This window comes from Melanostigma gelatinosum (genome assembly GCF_949748355.1).
Source record: "Melanostigma gelatinosum genome assembly, chromosome: 20".
In the NCBI taxonomy this organism is placed as follows: Eukaryota; Metazoa; Chordata; class Actinopteri; order Perciformes; family Zoarcidae; genus Melanostigma; species Melanostigma gelatinosum.
This window is the reverse complement of record NC_136653.1, coordinates 4304212-4331102: the sequence shown is the minus strand read 5'-3', so window position 1 is coordinate 4331102 and position 26891 is coordinate 4304212. Positions and strand designations below refer to the sequence as shown.

The following is a 26891-nucleotide window of genomic DNA, read 5'->3' as shown; positions in this document are numbered from 1 at the left end:
ATGGCATCGGAAGGAAACTGCAATGTTCGAATGTGGGAAACAGCCGTCACCTGATTCAATGGGGCCATTTAAAGTTAGCATGTAGCGCTTTTATTGACCACAGCGTTTGTTTCGTCTCTATGCCTTCCTTGCAGCCTGCATGGTAGGGCTGCATATTAGAAACATTGAGATGTTTTTCCTGTAATATATATATATCATGGACAAGGATTACCGTAGTTCTGGGGAACCGCACAAGCTTTCAAGCAGCAACAAAGTTGTAGCCTGACCTGTTTGAGTTCATTTGCCGACATCACACCTCCTGCGATGTGACTATTACGCACATCGCCATGTTGATGCTGCAACAATACATTGTGCGTCCGTACTGCCCCGGTTAATAGGCACAGCACTTCTGTCACCCAGTGGGATTATACAACACTGTGTAGTGTGCACGTGCATGTCTGTTTGTGTCTTTGCCAGCCAGCCGGTCAGACAGGGTGAGGTCATCCTCTTGGTGGGCTGTGTGTTGGTCCCCCGTGGGACTCGGGTGTCACATTTTTACTTCAAGGGGCAAGCAGACAAAGAGGCCGATGTGACACAGAGGCAGCGACGGTACACCCGCCTGGAGCGTGTCTGCCCACCTGCCAGCACGTCCACCTAACTACCTGTCTAGAGAGTGATGGCTGGACTGAAGGAGGACAGTCACCTCCACCATAGCTGTCCTGTTTTATCCTCCAATTTCTAGCAGTTACACCTGCCAGCCAGTCACGGCGGAGAATGTTCAGTGGCCACGTTTGTAAATGTGTGTATACTTAACTTTTAATCTAAAACTTTGTCGGTTTTTCAAGGTTTGATTTCACACAAAACAAACTACAAAATTAGCCCAAAACAACAAGTGCAAACCCTAAAACTGCGCTCCGCTGCTGCCTGATTGTTACTGACACACCCCCTGCTGCGCATCTCCTCATACTACCTTGAAGTCGGAGCTCACGGCGGGTCATCGAAATACCAAACCTGCGTGCACGGTGATGTAAAAGCCACATCCCCGGGGCAACGTCCCGCCGTTCACTGTGCGCCGCCATAACAACAACGGACCTCTAGCCATCCTACATGATGTGTGTGCTTGAACACGGGAGATCCCATGGAAACACATTTGGTACAAATATATGTAAACCAGGGAACATCTTGGGTTGATGCTTTTTGGGTTGACTTTGTGACATTGTGGTGATTTATTTAACCATTTCATTCACAAACAGAAGTTATTCATAATTAAATAAGGTATTTTGTTGTTTGTAAGTGAAATAAATAATGATAAATGTACTGTACCTGGCCATGAACACTTGTTTCTAGTTGATTGAGGCACCAGGCATTGACGTTAAGGCGTTCTGATTGTGACTGCTGCGTTGTTAAGTATAAAGATGCTGTGTCATGCTACACAAGGTTCGCCTTTGAGTCTTTTCTTTCTGTTGCTCACAGCATTAGCTCTAGTCCTGGGGTCCTGACAACACTACGTATGGGTTCACGTGGGCTGCCAGGGAGAGGTTTTCACCACCTTTCACTTCCCAATGGCAGCTTGGCGTGACAGCAGGAAACATGGGATGAAAACAAAGCTCTTGTTCATTTGGTGTTTTGTGAAGCAGCTCTAGGTGTGAAGTACCATTTGGCAGTTGTGCTTTTGTTGAGTAAACCATCAGAACTACAAATGAACTAAATAGTTAGTAAGAACCTCTTTTAAGAAGTTCTGGAGAAAATGTCTTTGAAGATCAGCGGAAAAAACTATTTTTGTAGTTTTTACATTTAAATTTGGTTTGAGATAGAAATTAGGATTAAAGAAGGTAAAGTTAGGTAAATGTTGTTTTTTATTGAATGGCACTCAAAAGACACATCATTGTGTACTTCATCATCGTATTTCATTGACGGCTGAATCCTGAAGTGAGGCAGAAAAGTAACTTTTCAGAGTTTCTTGTTTGTTAAAGTACTTCCTGCGCTTCCTGCGTCCTTTGTTGCCCTTTCTTTCTCACTTTGACCCCTTCCTGCCTTTCTGCTACACCTTCTCCATACTCCTTCCAAACTCTGATCTCTCCATCCTTCACATACATCCTTGTTCTGCGTATAACTTGCTTCGGTCGCCTGTCTCATCTGGTCACTTCTGTCTTTTTGTTCTGCTCTTTTACTGCCAAAGATGGCCACCCTCTATCCCTACTTCACACACTCAGTCCTCGTCCTTATTCTCTGCTTCTGCCTCCCTCATCTGGCTGCATCCCTGTCTGCAACAACAAGAATGCCTGTAACCCCCGGCTATTTTGACTGGCACTGGACACACGAACGCAGACACACATTCAGAGCTGAGGACGACAGGCCCGTCTATCTCACTCTTGCCCACACTTACTCTCCCAATCACATACAGACCTTTGCCTGAAATGCATGCTGGGTAGCCTTCGATGATCCCTCCATATGTCTTTGACAGTGTATGTATGTTGAACATAGTATGTATGTTGAACATAGTATATATAAATATGGACTATCCAAAAGTGAAGCCAACACATCTTGATCGGCCCCTGGTGGCTGGCTGCAGTATAGGTCATAAACCCCGCCCCCTCAATGTTAGCAGATAACAAAATCAAAGAATACGTCAAATACAATTTCTTTTTTTTTAGGTAGTTGTTATAGCGCTGATGTATGTTCAAGTGTTTGTTTTTCTGATCGGTTTGATTTTAGTGTGATTGACAGCTGCTCCGGCTGAAGTAAATGTATGTAAAGTAGGAATGCCAAGAGTGTAGCTTTCACTTTCAGTCACCATTTCAAACATAAGTTCATGCAGTCTATGTTTCATGCAGTCACGAACTGTGTCGCTTGCTAGCTTAGCATTTCCACTGACAGGGATCTGACTGTCGGACCGTCGTGTGTTTATGTATCATGTTTACATAACCCGGATCACCAGTCTGTGTAACACAACGTGTCAATTTGACCCTCAATGTTTTCATAGAGATATTATGACCAGCAAGCATGGCGATCACAGCAGTTAAGTTCAGCAGCTCTCACGCTAACAAGCTGCGCTCGCGACTGGGTCGGGTTGGACTTGGAAGTGGAGACCCGTTGTCCATCTTTATTATCTTTATGTTGCTGTCTTAGTGCAGGGTATTTTAATAGCTTGTCTGAAATGATCAGATAAAGGTATTTATCATGACTACAAAGGTACTTTTGGTTTTCTGTGCGGGTCATTGTTCCCACAACCTGCAAATATTCTGTGGATGTGCCTCATGATGATTACCACACTTTTAATGTCAAAGATCTTGTGCGAGGGGTTGATGTTCATTTACAGTAACTGAAGACTGAAGCAATAATAATTGATTGAGTATTGTGCATGAGATAGTGTGTCTCTCAAAAGTATAATTTTAGAGCACCAGAGGTAAATATGACTCGTGTCTCATGTGGTTGTACTGATAGAATTGATCAAGACAAGAGGTCATCGTGGAGGAGGTGTTGGGTTTGCATTAAGACCAAACGGAATCAACAGCAAACTCAAACTGGAGCAGATCAGAGAACAAGGAGTCGCTTTACTAAAGTGCAGACTTACTGGAAAGAAATGTACTTACTCTCTGATATACTATCTATCTATCTATATACTCTCTGATATACTATCTATCTATATACTCTCTGATATACTATCTATCTATCTATATACTCTCTGATATACTATCTATCAATCGATATACTCTCTGATATACTATCTATCTATATACTCTCTGATATACTATCTATCTATATACTCTCTGATATACTATCTATCTATCTATATACTCTCTGATATACTATCTATCTATATACTCTCTGATATACCATCTATCTATATACTCTCTGATATACTATCTATCTATATACTCTCTGATATACTATCTATCTATCTATATACTCTCTGATATACTATCTATCTATATACTCTCTGATATACTATCTATCTATATACTCTCTGATATACTATCTATCTATCTATATACTCTCTGATATACTATCTATCAATCGATATACTCTCTGACATACTATCTATCTATCTATATACTCTCTGATATACTATCTATCGATATACTCTCTGACATACTATCTATCTATATACTCTGATATACTATCTATCTATATACACTCTGATATACTATCTATCTATATACACTCTGATATACTATCTATCTATACACTCTGATATACTATCTATCTATCTATACACTCTGATATACTATCTATCTATATACACTCTGATATACTATCTATCTATATACACTCTGATATACTATCTATCTATATACACTCTGATATACTATCTATCTATATACACTCTGATATACTATCTATCTATACACTCTGATATACTATCTATCTATATACACTCTGATATACTATCTATCTATATACACTCTGATATACTATCTATCTATATACACTCTGATATACTATCTATCTATATACTCTGATATACTATCTATCTATATACACTCTGATATACTATCTATCTATATACACTCTGATATACTATCTATCTATATACACTCTGATATACTATCTATCTATATACACTCTGATATACTATCTATCTATATACACTCTGATATACTATCTATCTATATGGTCTCTGATATACTATCTATCTATCTATATGGTCTCTGATATACTATCTATCTATCTATATACTCTCTGACATACTATCTATCGATATACTCTCTGACATACTATCTATCTGTCTATATACTCTGATATACTATCTATCTATATACACTCTGATATACTATCTATCTATACACTCTGATATACTATCTATCTATATACACTCTGATATACTATCTATCTATATACACTCTGATATACTATCTATCTATATGGTCTCTGATATACTATCTATCTATACACTCTGATATACTATCTATCTATATACTCTGATATACTATCTATCTATATACACTCTGATATACTATCTATCTATATACACTCTGATATACTATCTATCTATATACACTCTGACATACTATCTATCGATATACTCTCTGACATACTATCTATCTGTCTATATACTCTGATATACTATCTATCTATCTATATACTCTCTGATATTCTATCTATCTATCTATATACTCTCTGACATACTATCTATCTATATACTCTGATATACTATATCTATCTATATACTCTCTGATATACTATCTATCTATATACTCTCTGATATACTATCTATATACTCTGATATACTATCTATCTATATACTCTCTGATATACTATCTATCTATATACTCTCTGATATACTATCTATCTATATACACTCTGATATACTATCTATCTATATACTCTCTGATATACTATCTATCTATCTATACACTCTGATATACTATCTATCTATATACTCTCTGATATACTATCTATCTATCTATACACTCTCTGATACTATCTATCTATATACTCTCTGATATACTATCTATCTATCTATCTATCTATACACTCTCTGATATACTATATCTATATACTCTCTGATATACAATCTATATACTATCTAAACTATATACTCTCTGATATACTATCTATCTAAACTATATACTCTCTGATATACTATCTATCTATACTATATACTCTCTGATATACTATCTATCTATACTATATACTATCTGATATACTATCGATCTATACTATATACTATCTGATATATCTATCTATGCTATATACTATCTGATATACTATCTATCTATACTATATACTATACTATCTGATATGGGGCTGTTTTAAAATAAATCCCTGCTTTACTCTGCAGTTGAGGTAAATAAAGGCCACTATTGGACAATGTATGGTTGCATTATTTTCAAGCTTTAGCTGTATAAGCCAGACGGTTTAAAGTAGTAGTTTCCTGCACACACCTTGTATGGTTGTAAATCACTAACTTCAGTGGAAATCGCAGTTTTGATTGAACAGGAACTCAGCAATCACAGAGACGGAGCTGAAAGTGTTTTTGTGCCAAACAACCAGCTGAGTTCCTGTTGAATGCTTTAAGGCTCGACTCAGAGTGTTCCTCTGCGTTAGCCTGGAGAGTGTGTGTGTGTGTGTGTGTGTGTGTGTGTGTGTGTGTGTGTGTGTGTGTGTGTGTGTGTGTGTGTGTGTGTGTGTGTGTGTGTGTGTGTGTGTGTGTGTGTGTGTGTGTGTGTGTGTGTGTGTGTGTGTGTGTGTGTGTGTGTGTGTGTGTGTGTGTGTTGTTGCATGTATGAGCGTGTCTGTCTTTCATGAATGTTTCTTACATGCTACGTGGCAGGATGATAGATCAAGTGCATACACTGTGTGTGTTAATGTGTGATACTTCTCATGTTTCTGTGTGTTTTGAATAGCCTCAGTTTGATTATCCAAGTGTGTGCATATGAGCGTGGTAGAATGGGGGGGTGGTAATGGAGTGTGATTCTCCACATGTGACCAGATGTAGTCTGACAGACAACAAGGTCTCTACCACTTTACTCTTCACCCGTCTCCCATAACTCCCATCTCTTCTTCTACTTCTTCTTCTCTCTCGTACTGAGCACTAAGATCGGAAAGGTTGGGAGCACTTATTGTCTCGCACATACACATGTTTAGGTAAACCATTCTGCAAAGACACATGCAAGCTTGCAAAAAACATTCACATAGTCTCACTCGGTTGTTTAATGCTACTCTTTATTTCGTCTTCCCAGCTCCTGCCGTTTCTTTCTCTCATCTGATTCGTCCCCCTCTCTCTCTTTCTCTCTCTTTCTTTCTTTCTCATACAACAGATGCATGTTATCAATTGCTCCAGACGGCATGGATGTGATGCTTGGAACGGTATGGTTTGGAAAAGTCTTGAATTCAAATCCACTCTCCCCCCGAAGCTCCTGCTTTAGCCTTCACTCAATCCTCCCCAAGGGGGGGAGACAGAGCTGTGTGTGTGTGTGTACGTTGTGCTTTTTTGCCTTGAGACAAATCGAGAGAAAGAAAGAAAGAAAGGGATTGAGGGGAGAAAAACGTGGAGTGAAAGAGAAAACTGGAGGGGAGGGGGCCTTACTCACTCCACCACAGTGGGTGGGATTTGGGGGCTGGCAGCAGCCAATTGGCAACTGCAACTTGGTCACATGAGCATTGTAATAATCAGTGAGAGAACCAGAGAGAGAAAGAGGGAGGGGACGAGGGAGAGATCTGCACATCCAATTCACCCTCAGTGTGTGCTTGGGTTCAGAGCAGAGCCACGGCACCAGAGACTCCACACACAGAGCACCTGAGTGACTGAACGAAGAGGAACAACAGCGCAAGGCAACAAAGGAAAAAAACGGAGAGAAGAGAAGTGTTGAAGATTACCTTTGGACACCTGAGACTGAGACAAAGACAGACTGGGAAACAAAGAAAAGGGGGGTGAACTAGAATAGAAAGGAGAGACGGCATGTCTTCTCTCTCCAATCAGCAGCCTGGCTCTCCTTTCTCAGAGTACAGCGAGCTCTGTAAGGTGCCGTCCCTGACGCCCACCGTGCCGGCTCAGAGCTGGGATTGGCAGCCCCCCATGGACATGGGCACCCCGAGGGGCCTTGTGGTAGGTGGGGGTACTCTGGCATCGACCGGACTCACAGATGAGGACAAGCTGTGCTTCTTCGAGCAAACGGGCAGGGGCAGCGTGGATGCGGAGCTGAAGGTGCCAAGCAGGGTTGGGGGCATCTCCGGAAGCACCTCGCTGGGTAACGCATCACTGGGCAGCGCAGGGGAAAGCCCAGACAGCCCTCTGTCCTCCTCCCCATCCCCTTCCCCAGCTTCCCCAGGCAGACTACCCTCTGCCCTAGGATGTGGGGGTACTAGCAGGGTGTCCCTGCCACCAGTTCCTGGATCCCCAGCCAGGCGTATGGAGCTGTCATCACCCACAAGTGCCATGCCTCCACACTCAATGGGTGCCTCACTGATGGAGGCATCGCCCCCTGAGCCACGGGACAACTCGATTCTTTCTGAATCCAGCCCAAAGGTCGCCATGCCCCAGGTGGCCCCTAACTACTGCGTCATTGGAGTTGTCAATGACAATCACTTGGAGAGGGCTAACGAGGTTGTGGCGGGAGCCGGGGCAGCCCTGGGGGCCCAACAATTATCCGAGGACTCTTCAGGGGACAACAGCGAAGAAGAAGAGATAGAAGAGGAGGAGGTGGAGTTGGAGCCTTGTTTTATGGGGCGAGCTGAGCAGCAGAGAAAGGCTATGCGCCGCGCAATGTCCGAATGTTCTCACCTGTCAGTACCGACCAGTCTAGAGCTGCCTGATAAATACCCAGGTGGAGATGGGGCAGGACTGGACAAGCTGGTGTCGCCCATGGGCGGCCCACGTCGCTCACCACACTCCATGAAGCGCTCACTTACCGTCGCGGAAGATCAGACCCCGCAGCCCACCCTCTCAGCAGCGGGCGCCACACAAAACGACCTGCGACAAGCCCCACCTGGACCCCGACTCTGCCTCTCCCCATTCCCTCTGCCAAAAGACTGCGATGTTAGCTTCCATTTGTCACCACTGGAGGCCCCATTTGAGGGCTTTAAGGTGGAGAAGGACCCAGGTGGCATTGTGCTTTCAGTGCCCCTCAGCCCCAAGGGGTTCGGCGGCATGGATTCCAGCTTTCTTCTGCAAGTAGACTCCGACATTGAAGGGGAAACCGGCTGCAAATCTGACACGGCTAAAGATGCTAAGTTCGGTGGCAATGAAGCAGACACTAAACTCAACACTGGTGCAGGTGTAGACTTTGGAGCTGGCAACAAATCGACATGGGACATTGGTGGTGACCTTGCCTCCGTTGGCTATACCAGCCTCGGCTTGAACTCCAGCACGAACCCTTTCATCACAGGGGATGGTAGGTAGAGGCCATGTTTGCAGTCCCCCTTCCCCCGTTTAACTCTGCTTGTTCACCAACTGTCAAAGTCTGACTGGCAAACATGTTGATATGGAGAAACTGAGTTTTTAGGTGAAAGCTTTTTCTGGCCACAGCTCTGCTGGCAGGATGCAGGATAGTGCGATGTATAACTTTTACGGACTGCTGTGAAAAGCTTTGCGGATACGAACATGTAATCTATGAATTGATGGATCGTTAAAAACAAGGCCCAGCAGAGTATATAACTGAAATCTTAAAACATCGCGTGGAAGTCTAACAATGTAATTCAGCTATGACACCCAGAAGAAGGGGTTTGATGGTGACTAGTTAAAGTGGGTGCAGCATGCAGGGAGGGGACTAAGAAGGTCGAATAAGAAAGATGATGTGTTGATTGAGTGTTGTCTTCTGTTTGGTAGCTTTGTGAGCTACAGTGAGGCACAAACAGAAAGGACATCTTGCTGCCAACAATTCCAAGGACTCATTCAAATAGCATATCAATGCTACCCCAATCACTGACAACTGTATGGTGAGGGAAATATTGTAAAGACCTTTTGCATGCTCTCCAGTTGATTGTAGATTGCGGTTCATGACGAAGGCAGCGGTTGTTCAGTCATTGCTCTAGCACTTCATTTATTGACAGTCGGTTTCAAACCAGACGTGGTTTTCTGGTCTAAGCTTGCAAATGGCTCGGGGCTAGGAATAGCTGCAGAGGCAGACTGAGAGACGGAGTGTCAGACAGCGAGTGAGACGGAGAGTTAAAGTGAAAGAAAGAAAAGCTGAGAGAAGTCGACAGCAACAGAGCACCCCCCCCCCCCCCCCCGCGGGCTACTTGACATTCCGCGATGGTAGTATCTGTCCCGCTGTGTTGGTCAAACACTGCGTGCCAATTTTAGACACAGATCAGACTACAGAGCATGTGACAATTCAAAGTGTGTAAATACCGGGACAACGGGTACATTGTCTTAGTTTTTTGCATTTGTGGACACAGGTGGCTGTCTTCATGGGTCTGTTCATGTCTATGCAAATGTGTGTTGCAGCTCTACAAGCTCTCAGCATGAGGTCGTGTACTAGATGACTCCTGCTGACATTTCTGATGCAGGGTCAGGGTAACGGGGCCCATGATAGCTGATGGAAGACATGTCTTTGTCCAACCTCATTTCCCATCATACAGCGCGCTTCCCTCATTTTCTGTCAGTCTACTCGGCCGTCTCTTTGTGGCCCATCCTTCTGAGCACTCAATGCTCATTCGATTCTTGGTGAAGACGGGCAGAGCCAAGATGGCTGAAAGCGGGTCACGGTCACGTCAAATGATGAGCCGAAATGGGGTCACCGACCGGGGAACGCAGCCCAGTGCGGTGGTGGTCTCGACAGCGACCGTCTCCCTCTTCTCTTGTTGTCTGTCTCGTTGTTTCTTTATTGTCCTCACAACCTGTTTGTGGCAGAAGCTGCCAACCAGGCCTCTGGAGTATTAAAGGGGCAGTGATCTTTATCAGAATCAAGCAGACAATTGTCACATCGTGTTCCGTCGGGAGAAGACAATGTAATGTTCTCTCTGGCTGTTTCTCTCTGTGTTCGGCTGGAGGAAGTGACTCTGGGCCGTGTGCATGTGTTTGCTTAATGCTTGTCACAGTAAAAATGCATTTTGAATAATTGTTTGTTTGCCTTTGTGTGCGCATCTTTGGTTTAGTTTTGTGTGATTTGCATTTACAGACAAATTTCCCCTTGGGGATGAATAAAGTACATTTCTATTCTATTCTATTTATCCGTATGCATCTATATCTTCAGATGTCTTGAACACACAGATGTGTGTATATTTGTGCCTGTGGGTATCTTTTAATCCTTGGTGCATTTTGATTATAACTCAATCAAGCTACAGTATGCAGACTTCCCTCACATACTTCTGGAATGAGCGCTACTTACTCTTTTCCCGTGATAGGTGAAAATGGCTTTATTTAAGGAAACAGCAGGAGGTGTGACCCAACCATAGACTGCATGTAAGGAGTGGACGTAATAACCACGACATCACCCTTTGGTTTATGGACTGCCGTTTTGAAAACGCAAGTTCTGCATTTTGGAAGTCACCATTTGGGTTTTTGCAACCAGAAGTGACATAAGAGGGAGGAGCTTAGTACAACCCAACGCTGAATAAGACATTCTTAGTCGACTTAAATGTTACAATTGAGTTTCATGAAGTGAAAATCGACTGTGAAAGGGTTAAAGTTGTAAGACGAAAACACAAACGACTCCCAGACCAGACAACGGCGTGGTTGTGACCTGTCAATCACAGTAGCCCCGCCCTAAAGCATCCCCTCTCATGAACTCTCATGAATCCATTCAGAACAAAAGAATAAAAAGTTTGCACTGTAACCAAATTTATTGTCCCATAAAAATCGCGTTTTGACTTTTTCTCGAGTATCAAAAGTTCTCTAGTTGATTGTTGTCTTGTTTCAGCAACTTCGCTGCAGACTTTAGAGACTGCTGCCACTCGTACAGTAGCTGAGCTGCCAGCGAGTCTTTACTGGACAGCCAGACAGAGGGCCTCCCACTTCAGATGAACCCACAAAGTCCACTCTCCACTCTGTTACCACTTCACCACCACTTCAGAGCGCCCAGCGTGTTTGATGTGCTACCAAAGGGCAGTGACGGAGTGTAGCTTTCACCTCACAGAGAGTGCTGCTGTCAAGGCTGGCAGACCCGTCATTCCCCTGATCCACTTGAGGAGCCAAATGAAGGCCTGGTGAAGGATGGAAATGTCAGTTGATGAGAAATTAATTTGAACCTCTGCTTATCTGCTTTATATTCCTTATGGAACATAATGATCCTTTTCAGTTACTTCTCTCTATGTAGCTTCACCGGTGAGGAAACAACCTTCATGAACTTTAAGTGTGAAAGGACCGGTGTGGATTCTCCCACAAAGAAGCAAACACATTCTTAAGTGTGCAGATGTCTTGCAAATAATCAAATACCAGTTTAAAAATGTCAGACATGACTTTCTTTAACCTACATTTCTAAAATCATCAATGTATGAGACAGCTTAAAGACCTTTTTTTAAAATGGAGTAGAGTCGCCAGCATATGTTACCACATTGACACATTGATAAGAAAGAAAGAAGAAGAAAAGACTTGAGTTGAGGTGTCGCTCTTCAGGAGAGTCTGACAGCCCTGAATGAGCTGTAAGTGTTGTCATTATGCTCATGAAGCCTTTAATTGAACTGGCTGGCTGCACCCAGACGCTCATTGTTCTCTGAGCCATATATTATACGAGGGAAGCCCGCGGCGTACTGCAGCCTCAGCAGCAGGTTGAGATGAAACGGAGGTCTGAAGGTTTGTTCAGGACCAAACGCAAAGCCACTTTCAGACGTGTGGATGCTGAAATATATTGTCATGACTGCAGTTGGGGAGTTACTATTGACATCATTCTTGACCTCCACTGTGCCAGCATGTACTTATTTGATTGATGCTTCCAATCACAGGCCCCGTCAATAATGGATGTCCCTCCCTAGGTGAGGTGAGCGATTGCTTTTTCCTCTGCTTGTTGCCTGATAGTACAAGCACAGTCCCATTGCTCTGGTGCTCTTCTTCATATGTCTTTGCTAGAATCTGCTGGACAAAGGGTTGGGAAAATCACGAGGTCAACGTTGTGAACAACGAAGAGAATGAATGAATAATGGAAGTTCCAGTCTGCTGTAATAACATCTCTATCAAGATATAAACGCTGGCCGAATCTGTTCCTAATAACGGGATGAAGGAAATATAACGTGGAAGAGGTACGGAAGAGGAAATTAAGAGCTGTTTACGTCTCATCTAAATAGTTTTCTCTTCTGTGTTTATGGCTGAAGAACAGTTGAAAAACGATGTTGGCAGGATGTCTAAGTTCCTTCATTTCTCTTTTTTTCATATGTGAGATAGATGGAACAAAGTTTTGCCAGGAACATTTTTTAACGAGCAAAAATGTTTTCTCACAGTCAAATATAGGAGTCCTCTCATCAGCTCGCCATCCTCCGCTTGATGATCTGGAGGCTCTCATCCAGACATTAGCACCTCCTATCTTCATGTGATACTATTGATGCCAGTATGGATCCAAGGAACCATGAAAGGGAAATTAGCTACATGTTATTCAAGCAGGCGTGCAATCACTGATGCTGAGACCGAACATCCTTCGCTTTGCAAATGCGACATGCAACCAAATATCTGTCCAAGTGAGACCAAACATTTTTGCTCCTGACATTTAGCGTGTGTGTGTGTGTGTGTGTGTGTGTGTGTGTGTGTGTGCCGTTACTCAAATGTGTCCTTTCCTAGTAAATGTCAGGACATTTTCCTCTTTCTTTAGATCAAACGTTATGCAACAACAAATCACTTTAGCATTTCACTTAATGTCCACATGACCAGATTTGGAGGATTTTTTGGGGGAAACGGCCCAGCACACAGTATCAACAGCGTTAGATTATAGACGGACTTATAACAAATCACTCTAAGATGATCACAGCATGTTTAGCTGAGCAGAGAAAGCTGCGTATTTAGGCGCATGATGCAGGGGTGCAGGGGTGCAGTCACTAGAATTAGAAGGCAGAATTCACAAGTCGTTACGCTAGAACAGACCTGGTGAACAGACCTGTATCGTCTCCAAGAGGGCAGGAATTGGCACAAGTAGCCAGTGTGAAATACATCTATGATGCACGTGTTGTACAGTGATTTGATTGATTCACTGGACGATGCTCTGCAGGTCTCTGTGAACTGCTGCAGGTAACTCTGCGTGTTTGTAAATTGGAAAAGAGGCCTTTTGTTTATCTGACATGTTGCTGTGATTTCTAATCCAAATCAATTGTCTTTCCAGTAAAATCTGACAAGATGGCCAAGACAGAAGAGGAGGAGAAGCCGGAGGACCAAGTAAAGAACGTGGACCTGTTCGACCCTCTGTTTGATAGAGCTGAGCAGAAGAGCGTGAAGGTGGAATACGCAATCAGCGAGAGTCCAGCCAAGGTGGAGAAAGAGATGGAGAAACAGACAGAGAAGGAGGCAGAGAGGGTGAAGGAGACAGAGATGAAGGATGCAGGGAAAGTTAAAGAGGCGAAAGAGATGGACAAAGTGAAGGTGACAGAGAAACAGACAGAGAAGGTGGATGACAAGAAGGAGACAGAAAAAGAAAAAGAGAAAGTTGAGTCAATTCAGCAGAAGGCAGAAATGAAGAAGATAGAAGAATCACAGGATAAACTGGCAAAGACGGAGAAAGTAGTAAAAGTGGAGAAAACCGAGGATGTGGGAGAAGTGGACAAAAATGAAAAGTCCACAGTGCACCACAAAACGGAGAACACTGAGGCGCTTGAGAAAACAGAGATGAAGGATGGCAAAGAGCAGCACACGGAGAAGACCCCGGAGCAGCAGCCGACACCCGTCAAGCTAGAGACCAGTTCTGACAAGCTGGAGAAGAAGGCCGACACGGAGACAAAGGCGACACCAGAGGTGGGAGACGCCAAGAACGAGAAGGCCGACGCAGACAAAGCCAAGGCAGCGGAGAAAGAGCCCGAGGAGGAGAAGCAGCAGGACAAAGTGCAGGCCAACAAAAAGATTGTGGAGAAAAAGGACGACAAGAAGGACAAGGCTGCAAGAGCAGACGGGGGAGAGAAGGCCAAAAAAGCAAAACCTGCAACCATTGGAAGCAGCGCCCCACTGAGCAGGGACCTGGCAAGTGCAGACAAGAAGACGAAGGTAGGAGTTGTTGTAAGCTACGGGATGTTACACACTGATAGGATCCATAGACTCTATACTGAACACAGACCCGTGCCCATTTCCCACCTGGAAATCAAGGTTAATCGGGTTTTTTATGGCGAGCAGTATTGTAGGACCAGTTTTAATATCGATTGTTTTAAAGGGACACACTGTGAGGTACGGCCTAGTTTGATCTTCAATAGACCAACATTTGACACCTCGTACATCTCTTGCTTGGATGGATTGCTGAACGGCCTTACCGGGGACACGCCCAAGGGCTCAGTGGCCCCCTAGCCAACTATAGAATGTATACTTGGTACGTTATACTCGTACCAAGAGACTCAAAACAACCTCAAAGAGACAAAATGACAAGAAAGAGACTCAAACTGAAACCACCTCAGATATCACCTTGATCGAGGGATATAGCTGAAATGATTTGGGTTTTGATACGCTGATACATTTTGAAGGTTTAAATGGCAGACAGACATTCTTGACGCATGCTGCTGAAGCTTCGACTGCTGGTTCCTTCATGCCGACTGCATATAAGTACAAAAACACCTTGTTCAGCTATTTCAAGTTGCGTATATTCACATTTATAACGTGTACATTAAACAATAGAAGCAATGCTCATCATTATTTCACTAAGTATTAGTGTCATTCCGTGTCAAATCAGGTGGTTACAGTTGACAGTTTTTGCAAATCTCATGTATATGCTGAAAAGTCCTGTAAAACATTTTGGTTGACTTTTGAGACTTGCAGTGTTTTGTTGTGAATGTTATGTTTGCCTCCAGACAGTTACTACTGCAGTTAAATGGTGCACAACGCATCCAAATGATGTAAGGCACAGACACGGGGCCGACTCTACATGACTGAGTCTCAAAAAAATATGCAATTCTTAAAATAAAAAAGTATTTAACAGAAATGTCTTGATTGCTCTCAAACAGCATAATGCATAAGGTTTGAACAAAATCACAAATGTAAACAGATTGAATTTGACACAGAAAGAGCCATATGATTTCTACTGTAATGCTGCTCAACCTCCCGGCGTTATCATCTGCTTTCCTTATTCTTTTGCCTTCCTTTGCTTTCCCTCATTTTGCTCCATCGCTGCTGAATGTTTTGGTCCTGCGTCGCAGCCGGCTGCCGGGGCGACCAAGCCGAGCGCTGCTGCTGCTAAAACACGTCTGGGTGCTGCAGCTGCCGGTGGCTCGGTCACAGCTCCACCTAAGCGTCCCGCGTCCTCCATCTCAGACAAAAAAACAACCAAGGCACCATCCACGGCCGCTGCTGGTCCAAAGCGGCCTTCCACCAGCCGCCCAGCACCATCCACCACCACCACTGCCACTGCACGGGACGTCAGACCCAAGGTAACGTTCGGCTGTCAGGACGTCCGTCAGAGGCTGTTCTACAGAACAAGGACTTCTCTGACACTTCATAATGGCTTTGGATGAAGTGTGACCCAACATGTTAAATGTCTAGCTTTTGATGATTTGGGACCCTCAAAAACTCTGTTTCCTGACCGTCTGGTCTGCGTGCCTTTTAGCACTCGCAGTAGTTTATCACAACACTTTGATGACTCGTGGTCAAAGGTTGCAGCTTCAGGGTTTCAGTCCAACCTCAGAAACACACTTCTTTAAAACAACTCTGACAGAAGTAGGTTCCACTTTTAAAAAACACCATCGTTAACAGGTTCATACGTTGTTTCTAATGACTTTATTAATGAATTGACCCGCCCCTCAAATGTAGCTTGGCCAATCATAGCGTAGCATCAGCCCTGACAAGAGTCCGACAACTGTTTGGATCTGTTCCATAGTCTCATGAGTGGATGTGGAGCTGGTCGTGGTTACTTGTTGTGTAACAGTGATGCTCGTTACCCGGAGAGGTTGGAAGGAGAGGAGAAACCTGTGGAGCTAACATTAGCAGAGTATATTAGCTCCATTAACTGTGCTGGCCACTTAAGGTAAACTGACTGTGTACGCATGCTGCTGTATCTCTTTAATGATAACGGTGAACAAAGAGCTCCCTGCTTTACAGGAGCACTGCTGTTCCTCCATGTCGTTGTCTTCTGTCTGGATCAGCAGGTGTTGAGCTGGTTCACTGTCACACTGATCTGTAGCTTCAGTCATCTTTTCAACCTGTTCTCACTGATGAATCACTTTGACATCCCGGATGTATCCTGTAGACCCTTTTATCGGCTTCTCCCTGAAATTTAGTTTTTCCAAAAATGTAACTTTCTTCAGGTGCAGTTAGTGACAGTGTGGACTCCATGTTAGCTTTGACAGAGTAGCAGCGGGGGGGGGCTGTAATCCAAGAATATAATTTGTTATTCTGGAATAGGACATTCTGTATCATGACTACTTCTACTTGAGTACAATTTTGAAAAGAGGACTTTTACTCTGTAGTATCTAGTAAAAGATCTGAGTGTATCCACACGCTCCTACCATGAGTCAACCAGCTCCCCTGTGTTTCCTGTTTGTATTCACACTTCAGTCTCCAGTAAAGGTGAAAATGCCTAGTTTAATTAGACCGCAGGGTGGGTCAACTTGTATGTCATGTTATTTTTTGCCCAATGAGTCTATTGTCACATGATCAATCCCATAATACTGAGGCTGCAGGCCGCAAGGAGACATTTCTGTGAGTACGTCCTCCTGACTTATTGATGACTTCATGTCACTAATTCATGTTCTGTGCTCTCAAAAGACTCGTCAGCCCTCTGTCACCTCGTCCAGTGGCCTCCTTAACTGCAACACGCGTGAACTTCACAACCGCTAACAATGAAGAGCCTTTATTTAGCCGCCTGAGGCCGCGGGGTGACTCAGTGCAGTGTGGCCGGGATGGCTCTGCTGTATGTGGAGCGTGGAGTCATCGTAGGGGTGATGGGGGGGGGGGGGAATATGGCGCTGAATGAAATGTGCAGTATTCAGGGAGCCTCGAAATGTTACACGCAACGGGTCTTTGACCTGATTTTCTCAGTGCAGTCCCTGATGACAAAAGCCAAATATAAAGAAGTCTTATGACTCACTTTGGTGATTTGATTCATTGATGGTGTTCTTCCATCCTTCACCGCTGACATTGCTCGCCATCACCCAGCAATCTTTCTTTCCTCTCCTCACTTGCCATCTCCGGTGTTTTTTTATTGTGGTTCCCCTCCAGACAACTACAGAGAGGCGCCCCCTTGTGCCAAAGACCAGTACCACCACCTCAGCAGGCGCCACCGCTGCCACCAGAAATGGAACCGCATCAACAGCAGCCAGTAAAACTGCTACATCAGCGCGCACGCCACTGTCTACTCGCACCGCTACCACCACTGCAGCCAGAAGGCCTCTGGGTAATGGCAGCCACTCACGCACAGATACAGATACGCCTGTGCATGTTTTTGATGCTTGGTGTTTGTAGCTCTGTGCTTTTATCCACACATGTTGCCCTCTGCAAAAACTACACCGCTCACCATCTGTGTTTCAGCCCCCAAGACAGACAGCAAGCCGGGAGAGGAGAAGAAGCCCGGCGCTCTGAGGACTTCTACAGGTATCACAGCACTCTGTTCACCTGTCGGAGTGAAACAGGTCACACTCAAAGGAAACTCTCAAACTCTACTATCGCCTGTAGATACAGTATATACTGTGTGTGTGTGTGTGTGTGTGTGTGTGTGTGTGTGTGTGTGTGTGTGTGTGTGTGTGTAAAAAAAAAATCACATGGTAATAATGTTAAATGGTCGTAGAGGGAGGGTGCCCCTATATTCAAAAGAAACGCAGCTGAAGTGCCCTCTTGGATGACCTCACAGAAGCAGGGCCCTCTTCCAGTGGAGACACCGAGATACAGTGCACTAATGGTGCCCTTAATGCTGGAAACGAGTCGGCTCAGACAGCCTGAGTCCGATAAGTTTTATTAACGTACAATATTGAGTTATTGCCCAGCCTTGTTTCGCAAAAATTAGTTTTTACAGACAGATTTTACGTAGCCACAGTCGTAGCTAGAATTGAGTATTTCCAGCCGCTATGTGACCTGGCCCCCCCCCCCCCCCCCCTTGTGCTTTTGATCTCTGCGTATATCGATGTCCTCTGTCTTCTTCGCTCTGCTCTCCTGTAATCCTGTAATCCTTCTTCTCCGTTTTGCCTCCCCCTCGCTCTCGCTCTTCCCACACAGTTACAGCTTTGCTCCTTCCCTCCAGAGATTAGTTGACATTTTGGCAACATGAAGGCTGTCAGCAGGAGTGTGACACTGCAACACGCACTGTCCGAGCATGACAATGCTGGAGAGAGAGAGGGGGAGACAGAGAGAGAGAGAGAGGCTTTATTGCTCAAAGGGCCTGGAGAGTTTAAAAACCCTTCACCACAGCAGCCTGTGGATTACCGTCCCCTCGCCGTTGACAGTAGTTTGCAGCTCCTGCTGATACGGCGGCTGGATGTTTCTCAATTAAACACGTCTTAGCGGGAGCTGGAGATGCACGGAAGGCTCTCAGAGGGATGACAGGACGCACGGCTCAGCATGCAGCCCTCTGAAAGAAAACAGCTGACGCATAGAATGTGAATTGACAGATTTGAAGTGCAGTGTGGCTCAGCACGCTCAGCTGAAATGTGCTCACCGGCAGGAGATAGAAGCGTAAGCAACTCGGTCTTGTTCACTGAGATGCTACATTTACATCGTTTTTTTTTTTTTGTCAAACAAAAGACTTCAAAAGTTTGTCATAATGTATGTGGATGAAAGAAGATGAGCCCTCTATGTCTCTTTTACTGACTTGTCCTTTCTGGCACTTTCTTATCAGTCAGTCGACTGTGAATGACGGATGAGATCCTTTGTGGTTTGGTGAGAGAGAGAATTTATGAACACATAATGCACGATGCCTTTGGGCGTCTTGAGTTTTGTCATCTGAGTGTTGTCGCTTCAAACGTAGCTGAGAATTATCATCGTTAACATTTCATCCCAGTGTCCCGAAGTGAGACCTTTCAAATGGATATCTAGATTCGCAATGACAAACTATGAAGCTCTGATTAAACTATGCGTTCATGTGATGCATACATTAACAATACGTGACTAAAAAACAAATATATCTCCGGTCTGACTCTCATTCTCTCTCATTCTCACTCTCAGCAGACTCTACCAAGCCCAAGACCACCAGCACCCGCAGCACCGCTTCCACAGCCGCTGCCTCTCGCACCCGAACCGCAGCAGCCAAGCCGGCCACGCCCTCCTCCTCCATCACCACGGGTGCGGTACCAGAAAAGAAGCCCACGGTGCCCCGCACCCCTCGGCCCACTTCCTCATCCGCCGCCTCTAGGGCCACGGCTCGGCCCGGCACGGCACCGGCCCCCGACATCCGCAACGCCCGCTCCAAGATCGGCTCCACGGACAATATGAAGTACCAGCCCGGAGGAGGGAAGGTAGGTCCGACCGCCTGCAGCCTTCATACCTCCAGACGGGCGCTTTGCTTTTATCTTCTGACGCTGGCCGCCCCTCAACTAACAGCCGACGTAGCCTCAAGACCTGTTAAACATGCGACACTGGCTTCCTGCCGTTCCTCACTTCCACTTGATTCTGATGCTCTTATAAGAACAATAACCAGTAAATGCATAAAACATTGATTGTCAGCATGATGCACAAGGTCACTAGTACATCACCAGCTACAGTCAAATACAGTCTGCAACTCCTTCCTCACGTCTTTGTCTTCCTTAATTCACCTGGTTTTCCATCTTCTTTTACTCCCACCTTACCCATGCTGTGATCTTCTAACCACTCTTTCTCCACCTTTCATCCTCGCGCCTCACTCCTCGCACCGCCTCCTCCCTGTGTGTTATGTGGTGTTGTCGCTGACCCGGGATGGGTCTTGTCTCCCCAGGTGTCATCCACCTCTCAGAGCAGGGCCGCCGCCTCCAAAGAAACCAGCCAGGGCAAAGTGAGTCCCCTCCCCCTCCTCCCCACCATCACCACACGCTCCACCTCCTTCTTTCACTCTCTCTGACTTTTATCTTCCCACATATTTTTCTCATTTTTCTTTCCACTACCTTTCATATTTTTTCTCTCTTTAAATATATCTGATAAGGCAGTGATCGGAGCGGAGGTCTCGTCTGCTGCACCAGATCCCAAGGTTGCATTGAAACGTGTAGAACATGAGTGTTTTCCTATTTTCCAACATCTATTCTCTTCTTTAAAGGACACCTGTCCAACATGTGGCCTCTCACTGTCGCTCAGTGCGCTGCATCCTGTTCCTATTGTAAACGCAGCAAATCTTTCCTTCAGCAGTGACGTGCCCTGAAGTAGTAAACAGCAGCAGCGGCGTCTCACTCGCCTGACACTGATGTACAGTAACGCGCTGCAGTCAGTGCACTCCGCGCCACAATTTATGATGTGGGTGCAAAAGTACGGGCTGCTGCTACGGTGAGATTTCACATCCTCTGTGCCGCACTAGCGCCCCCTGCTGGTTGGTTCACTTGAGCTGACTGTCATGGCACCAAGCTGTGACTGTCTGTGTCTCAATGAAGAAGACGATTGTACAGCTAACTTGACTCTGAAAGGTTTTTCTGTGTGAGGTTCGGTCTTTAACATCTCAGTCTAACCTGTCTCTGGACTACGGTATGGATGTTGCTCTTGTCGCTGGTCAATCATTGTGAATGACGTGCTCTGAGGTCCTGTGGATTCTACTCAACAGGGACGGATGTGTTGTGTTGAATGTGTGTGCTCTGAACCCCAAAACCCGGAAAAGCATGTTTTCTTTAAGCAATCGCCAAAACGACCACGTTTATCACAGCCAGGAGCTAGAAACCCTCATCAACGGAGTCTCGTCTTTCCGTCGGCCCTTAAACACATCAAGGGTGACGAGCGCTTCAATCAGTAAATCAACCAAAACTAAGCTTCAAATTGTGAAAATTTTATTCTGTCTCATTTAAAATTCTGCCACAAATAAACCGTTAACTCTAAACAGATCCTGTAAACGATAAACTCTGAGCTCCTCAGCTCAACTAGGAAGCCATGATTGGTCCTTATGATTTATGGCATTGTAACTGTTCTGCAGAAAGACATCTTGAGTTATCTCTACTTCTACTACAGGAAACGCCCCAGAACTGCTTGTGCTTCAGAGGGTGAACGTATTGTTTGTGTGGCATTCAGAGCTTCTGCTTTCCTTCTTCACCAGACTTTGATGAAACGACATTCAAGTGTCTTTCTGTCCGTTTGGATTTCTGTCACTGTTGCTATTCTCATGGCAACACAAGCCAGATGTCCGACCGCTTCACTGCCCAGCAGTCTATGTCAAGCGCACATAAGATGTTTCTTGTATTTGTCCAGCTTAACCTTGCCCTGTCCTCCTGTCCTGTCCTTTCTAACCCTGCCTGTGATGGTGACTTCTTCTCCCCTTCTCCTTTCTTTCCCTCTCTCCTTTTCTTTTCTCACCTCTCCTCCTTCCACATCCTCTCCGTGCCCCCCGTCCTCCCCTGGCTCTCCGCCGCTCTCCTCTTGCTGCTATGCTGTGTCCATGTAGGTTCAGATAGTCTGCAAAAAGCTGGACTTCAGCCACGTCGCCTCGCGCTTGGGCTCCAAGGACAATATGAAGCACGTCCCTGGTGGAGGGAATGTAAGTACTGCCTGGCCTACAACCAGAGCTCACACGCATCGGCCAACTAGTCCCACAAACGTGGCTTGATGACTTGGCTAAAAGGAACAACGGAGCGAAGAAGAAATATAATATTTTCAACTCTTTGCTCCTAAAAATGAAAAAATATGAAGAGAGCCAGTTCTACAGTATAAAAAAGATGTCCGCCTTTATAAAAAGTTGAGTCAGCTACAGCTACAGTACCTACGGCCTCAACACTCTGTGCTGCTCTGGTTTGGACCCTTGGACTCATTGGACAGCATGCTAGCAAGCCTGATGAACCCGCTGCACCATCCCCTGCTTCCCTAAAGTCCCCCTGTGTTGTCCTCCCCTGTCACTAACTTACTAAACAAATAACAAAGTCAAGCGATAAAGACGCCGATGGTCTCCGTCTGGTTGTGTGAGGAGAGGATCCCCACGGAGAGAGAGCCCATGTGGGATCTCTGCTTTTCCTGAAAGGAGGCCGTCCTGTCCGAGCTTCTTCTTGTGACGCGTGGTAGTTTACAGCTCATATCTGAAATGATTTTACCACATAGGAAGTGTTCACTTTCAAAGATGCTGTTGGAATCAAACACGGCTTTGCAATTTGTTTGGATTGTCAAAGTTGGGCAGCGACGGCAGCAGCATGATCTCAGTCTGAATTCTTCTGTCTTTGCACGATTGCCACACCATGGAGGACGGTGTGCGTTCCACCATTTGATTTATCCTGATGGTGGTAATACAAGGTGTGAATGAAGCCGTGAAAGGGCCCATAGCCATGCACAGTGTAGTATCACTCGGGATAAAAAGGCTTGTGTGACGTTCAACAGGTGCAGATCCTCAACAAGAAGGTGGATCTGAGTAAGGTGATGTCAAAGTGCGGATCCAAGGACAACATCAAGTACAAGCCTGGTGAGTGTGAAATGTTTTTATGAAATGCACGGTGCTCAACAGCTGCTGGCTGGTCCATCTCTGTGTACTCTCTGTGTACTCTGAGTTTATTAAGAACTAATGAGTCTATGATAAACTGTGTAGCCAGACTACAGGCACTCAGAACCTTTATAAAGATGGCTGCATCGACATGCATTAAAACCAGTTTTTGATCCGACGGCCGTGCCAGTATAAACTCGTATATTCTATTATATCAGGCTGTCGATAGAGCCGAGGCTTCAAAACTCTAGTTTTCTCACAGGATTGATCCATCTTCGTCCTATGGGGCAAACATTTGCTATTTGCCTGGTTTCCTGCACAGTTGTTGCTCATCATTGACATCCCAGAGAATGAATGAATAAATGATTATAAGGATGTTAACTGATATATCTATATATCTATATCTATCTATCCATCTAGTTTTTTGATGCAGACATGTTTGTCCTCCAATGACGGAGCAGTGCATCGATGTGGATATCATCATCACTGGTGTCAAACATTTATGAGAACATATAGGAACATAAGATTTGCTCATGGCCGGGTTTACTGTAAAGAAGGCTCATGCATACGTTGGCTTGTGTCCGTGCATGCAAAGTGTGAGATTGTCATTGATTGTCCGTGTGTGCGCTGCAGGCGGTGGGGTCGTGAAGGTCGAGTCCCACAAAGTGAGCTTCAAGGAAAAGGCTCGGTCCAAAGTGGACTCCATGGACAACGTGAGCCATGCACCTGCTGGAGGAGACATCAAGGTGAGATCAGGCTGCAGAGATCTTCATTCATTTTTATGAGCCGACCAATCAGAGAGAGGAGGTGGGCACGCAGAGAGAGGAGGTGGGCACGGGATGGTCGTAGATTTCGGCAATGCGAGACATTTTGGGGGCACATGGATCAGAAATGATGTCCCCTCAGCCTATGGCAGCTCGTCTGGTTCATTATCACTGCATGGTCCCGTCATCCGCTCACACGCACATCTCCCATCTCCACACGCTGTGGAGCGAAGATGCATAATAGTAAGGACGGCTACAAATGGCATTGGTGTAACAGTGACCCGTCTGAGTGAGCTCTTTGACTGAAGATGTGTAGAGCTTTGAAACATGCTCTGACCTTCATCTGTGTTTGTGGACAGACTGTTTCATGTTTTATTCTAGAGCTGTGTAACAACGCCTCATATCCTGGCTCATGATGTCAAAAGCCTCCAAGTCTCCAGTGTTGTCCAGAAACTATTAAAAACACATCAATGAGCTGCACTGTTGCACTCAGTGACATGTTCCTTCTTCACCGTGACCACACACACACACGGTAGTTTATCTTGACTCAGTCCCACATACACCGCCCCGCTGCCACAAACGCTCAATACAGTGCCGGATGTGGATTAATCCGCCGCTGAAAATAGTCCCCAACAACAAATGCACTTTTTCCTCTCTGGTGAAAACCACAGCAGCTTGTTGTTCACTTTGTCACGAGATAACGAGAGGATCACATGTCACACCGAAATCCATCTTATCAAGGTTTTAAGTAATGCGTTTCTGGACCAATCAGCTTCCTGTGAGGAGCTATGGGCGTGGCTTAAGGCAAGTTTATTTGTATAGCACATTTCAACAACAAGGTAATTCAAAGTGCTTCACATAAAACCATTAAAAGCATCAAAACATAAGGCAAAAGAAAAGGAGATTTAAAAACAATTAAAGAAACCGTGTAAGAAATAAAATTCAGTAGTAAAATGCAGGAAATTGATTAATATATTAATTGAACGTGGTTCAATTAAAGGCAGCAGCAAACAGAAAGGTCTTTAATCTTGATTTAAATGAGCTGAGGGTCTCAGCAGACCTGCAGCTTTCTGGGACTTTGTTCCAGATATGTGGAGCAGAAAAACTGAACGCTGCTTCTCCATGTTTAGTTCTGACTCTGGGAACAGATAGTAGACCGGTCCCAGACGACCTGAGGGGTCGGGATGGTTCATAAGGTAGCAGCAGATCAGAGATGTATTTTGGTCCCAAACCATTCAGTGCTTTGGAAACCAACAGCAGGATTTTAAAGACAATTCTTTGTTGGACAGGAAGCGAGTGCAAAGACCTCAGAACTGGAGTGATGTGGTCCACCCTCCTGGTCTTAGTGAGGACTCGAGCTGCAGCGTTCTGAATCAGCTGCAGCTTTCTGACAGACTTTTTACAGAGACCTGTAAACACACCGTTACAGTAGTCCAGTCTGCTGAAGATAAATACGTGGACACGTTTTTCCACATCCTGTTGAGACATAAGTCCTCTAATCCTTGATATATTCTTCAGGTGATAGTAGGCTGATTTTGTAATTGTCTTGATATGGCTGTTCAGGTTGAGGTCTGAATCTATAACTACACCTAGATTTCTGGCTTGGTTTGTGGGTTTTAACATCAGTGATTGAAGCTGAGCGGTGATTTTCAATTGTTCGTCCTTGGTACCAAAAACAATTACTTCTGTTTTATCTTTGTTTAATTGAAGAAAATTCTGGCAGATCCAGTTGTTGATTTGTTCAATGCAGTTACCCAGCCCTTATATGGGATTATAGTCCCCTGGTGACATAGTTATGTAGATTTGTGTGTCGTCTGCATAATTATGATAACACACTTTGTTGTTTTCCATAATCTGAGCTAGTGGAAGCATGTAGATGTTGAACAGAAGAGGCCCCAGTATTGAACCTTGGGGAACACCACATGTCATTTTAGTCAGCTCTGATGTGTAATCAGCTGCAGACACAAAGTATTCTCGGCCCTTCAAGTAGGATTCAAACCAGTTAAGTGCTGTGCCAGAGAGTCCCACCCAGATTTTTAGTCTTTCTAGGAGTATGGCATGGTCGACCGTGTCGAATGCAGCACTGAGATCTAGTAAGACTAAGACTGAACTTCTGCCATTGTCTATGTTTAAGTAGATGTCGTTGAAAACCTTAACAAGAGCAGTTTCAGTGCTGTGGTGCTGTCGAAAGCCTGACTGGAAAACATCAAAGCAGTTATTTATGGTCAAGAAGTTGGTCAGCTGTTGGAAAACCGCTTTTTCAATTATTTTACTTAAAAATGGGAGGTTTGATATTGGCCTATAATTTTTCATCGTTGCGGAGTCTAAACTAGCTTTCTTTAGGAGCGGTTTAATAACTGCAGTTTTTAGGGCTTGTGGGAAGACACCTGAGAGAAGGGATGTGTTTACAATTTGTAAAAGATCAGTGGTCATGCAGTTTGAAATATTTTTGAAAAAGTGTGTTGGTAGAATATCCAAGCAGCAGGAGGATGACTTCAGATGTTGTATAATGTCTTCTAGGCTTCTACGGTCGATTGAATGAAATTGTGTCATGATATTTGAATGGATGTTATTCAGAGATCGGGACAACACATATCCTGTGGTTGATGTGGAGGCACTGACTGCTTGTCTAATTTTCTGAATTTTGTCAGTAAAAAAGGAGGCATGCCCAGGTGGATTGGAGTTCAGCAGCTACCGATACTGGAGGGTTTGTTAGCCTGTCGACGGTAGCAAATAAGGCGCGTGTGTTGTTCTTGTTTTTGGTTATGATGTCAGAGAAGAATGACTGCCTTGCATTTCTAAGTTCCAAATTATATTTGCGAAGTCTCTCTTTATAGATGTCACAGTGAACCTGGAGATTCGTTTTTCGCCACCTGCGCTCAGCTTTCCGACACTCTCGTTTCTCCATTTTGACCAGCGTAGCATTTCTCCAAGGAGATCTTTGCTTACCCGAGACAACCTTCACTTTAGTGGGTGCAATGGCATCAATAATATTTTTAACTTTAAAAATTGAAGCCATCTACAAGCTCATTGACTGAGAGGCAAGAGAGGGCTGGTGTGGAGGAGAACTTCTGAATAAAAAGTTCACTGGTGTTTT

At 44.8% G+C, this 26891-nt stretch overlaps 1 protein-coding gene across 5 annotated transcripts in view; it reads left to right on the top strand.

Moving 5' to 3' along the window:
* LOC306794072 (uncharacterized protein) overlaps positions 1-26891 on the top strand; it is a 98584-nt gene that overhangs the window by 64434 nt on the left and 7259 nt on the right. For 4 of the 5 annotated variants that reach the window (XM_079291959.1, XM_079291960.1, XM_079291962.1 and 1 more), the window contains 9 exons: positions 13668-14539; positions 15676-15906; positions 17693-17867; positions 18002-18064; positions 19628-19917; positions 20373-20429; positions 22011-22103; positions 22931-23012; positions 23664-23776. In XM_079291959.1, coding sequence (XP_079148085.1) covers positions 13668-14539; positions 15676-15906; positions 17693-17867; positions 18002-18064; positions 19628-19917; positions 20373-20429; positions 22011-22103; positions 22931-23012; positions 23664-23776 — 1976 coding nt within the window. The remainder of the gene's footprint in view (positions 1-13667; positions 14540-15675; positions 15907-17692; positions 17868-18001; positions 18065-19627; positions 19918-20372; positions 20430-22010; positions 22104-22930; positions 23013-23663; positions 23777-26891) is intronic. The other variant, XM_079291961.1, reaches the window with a different exon arrangement.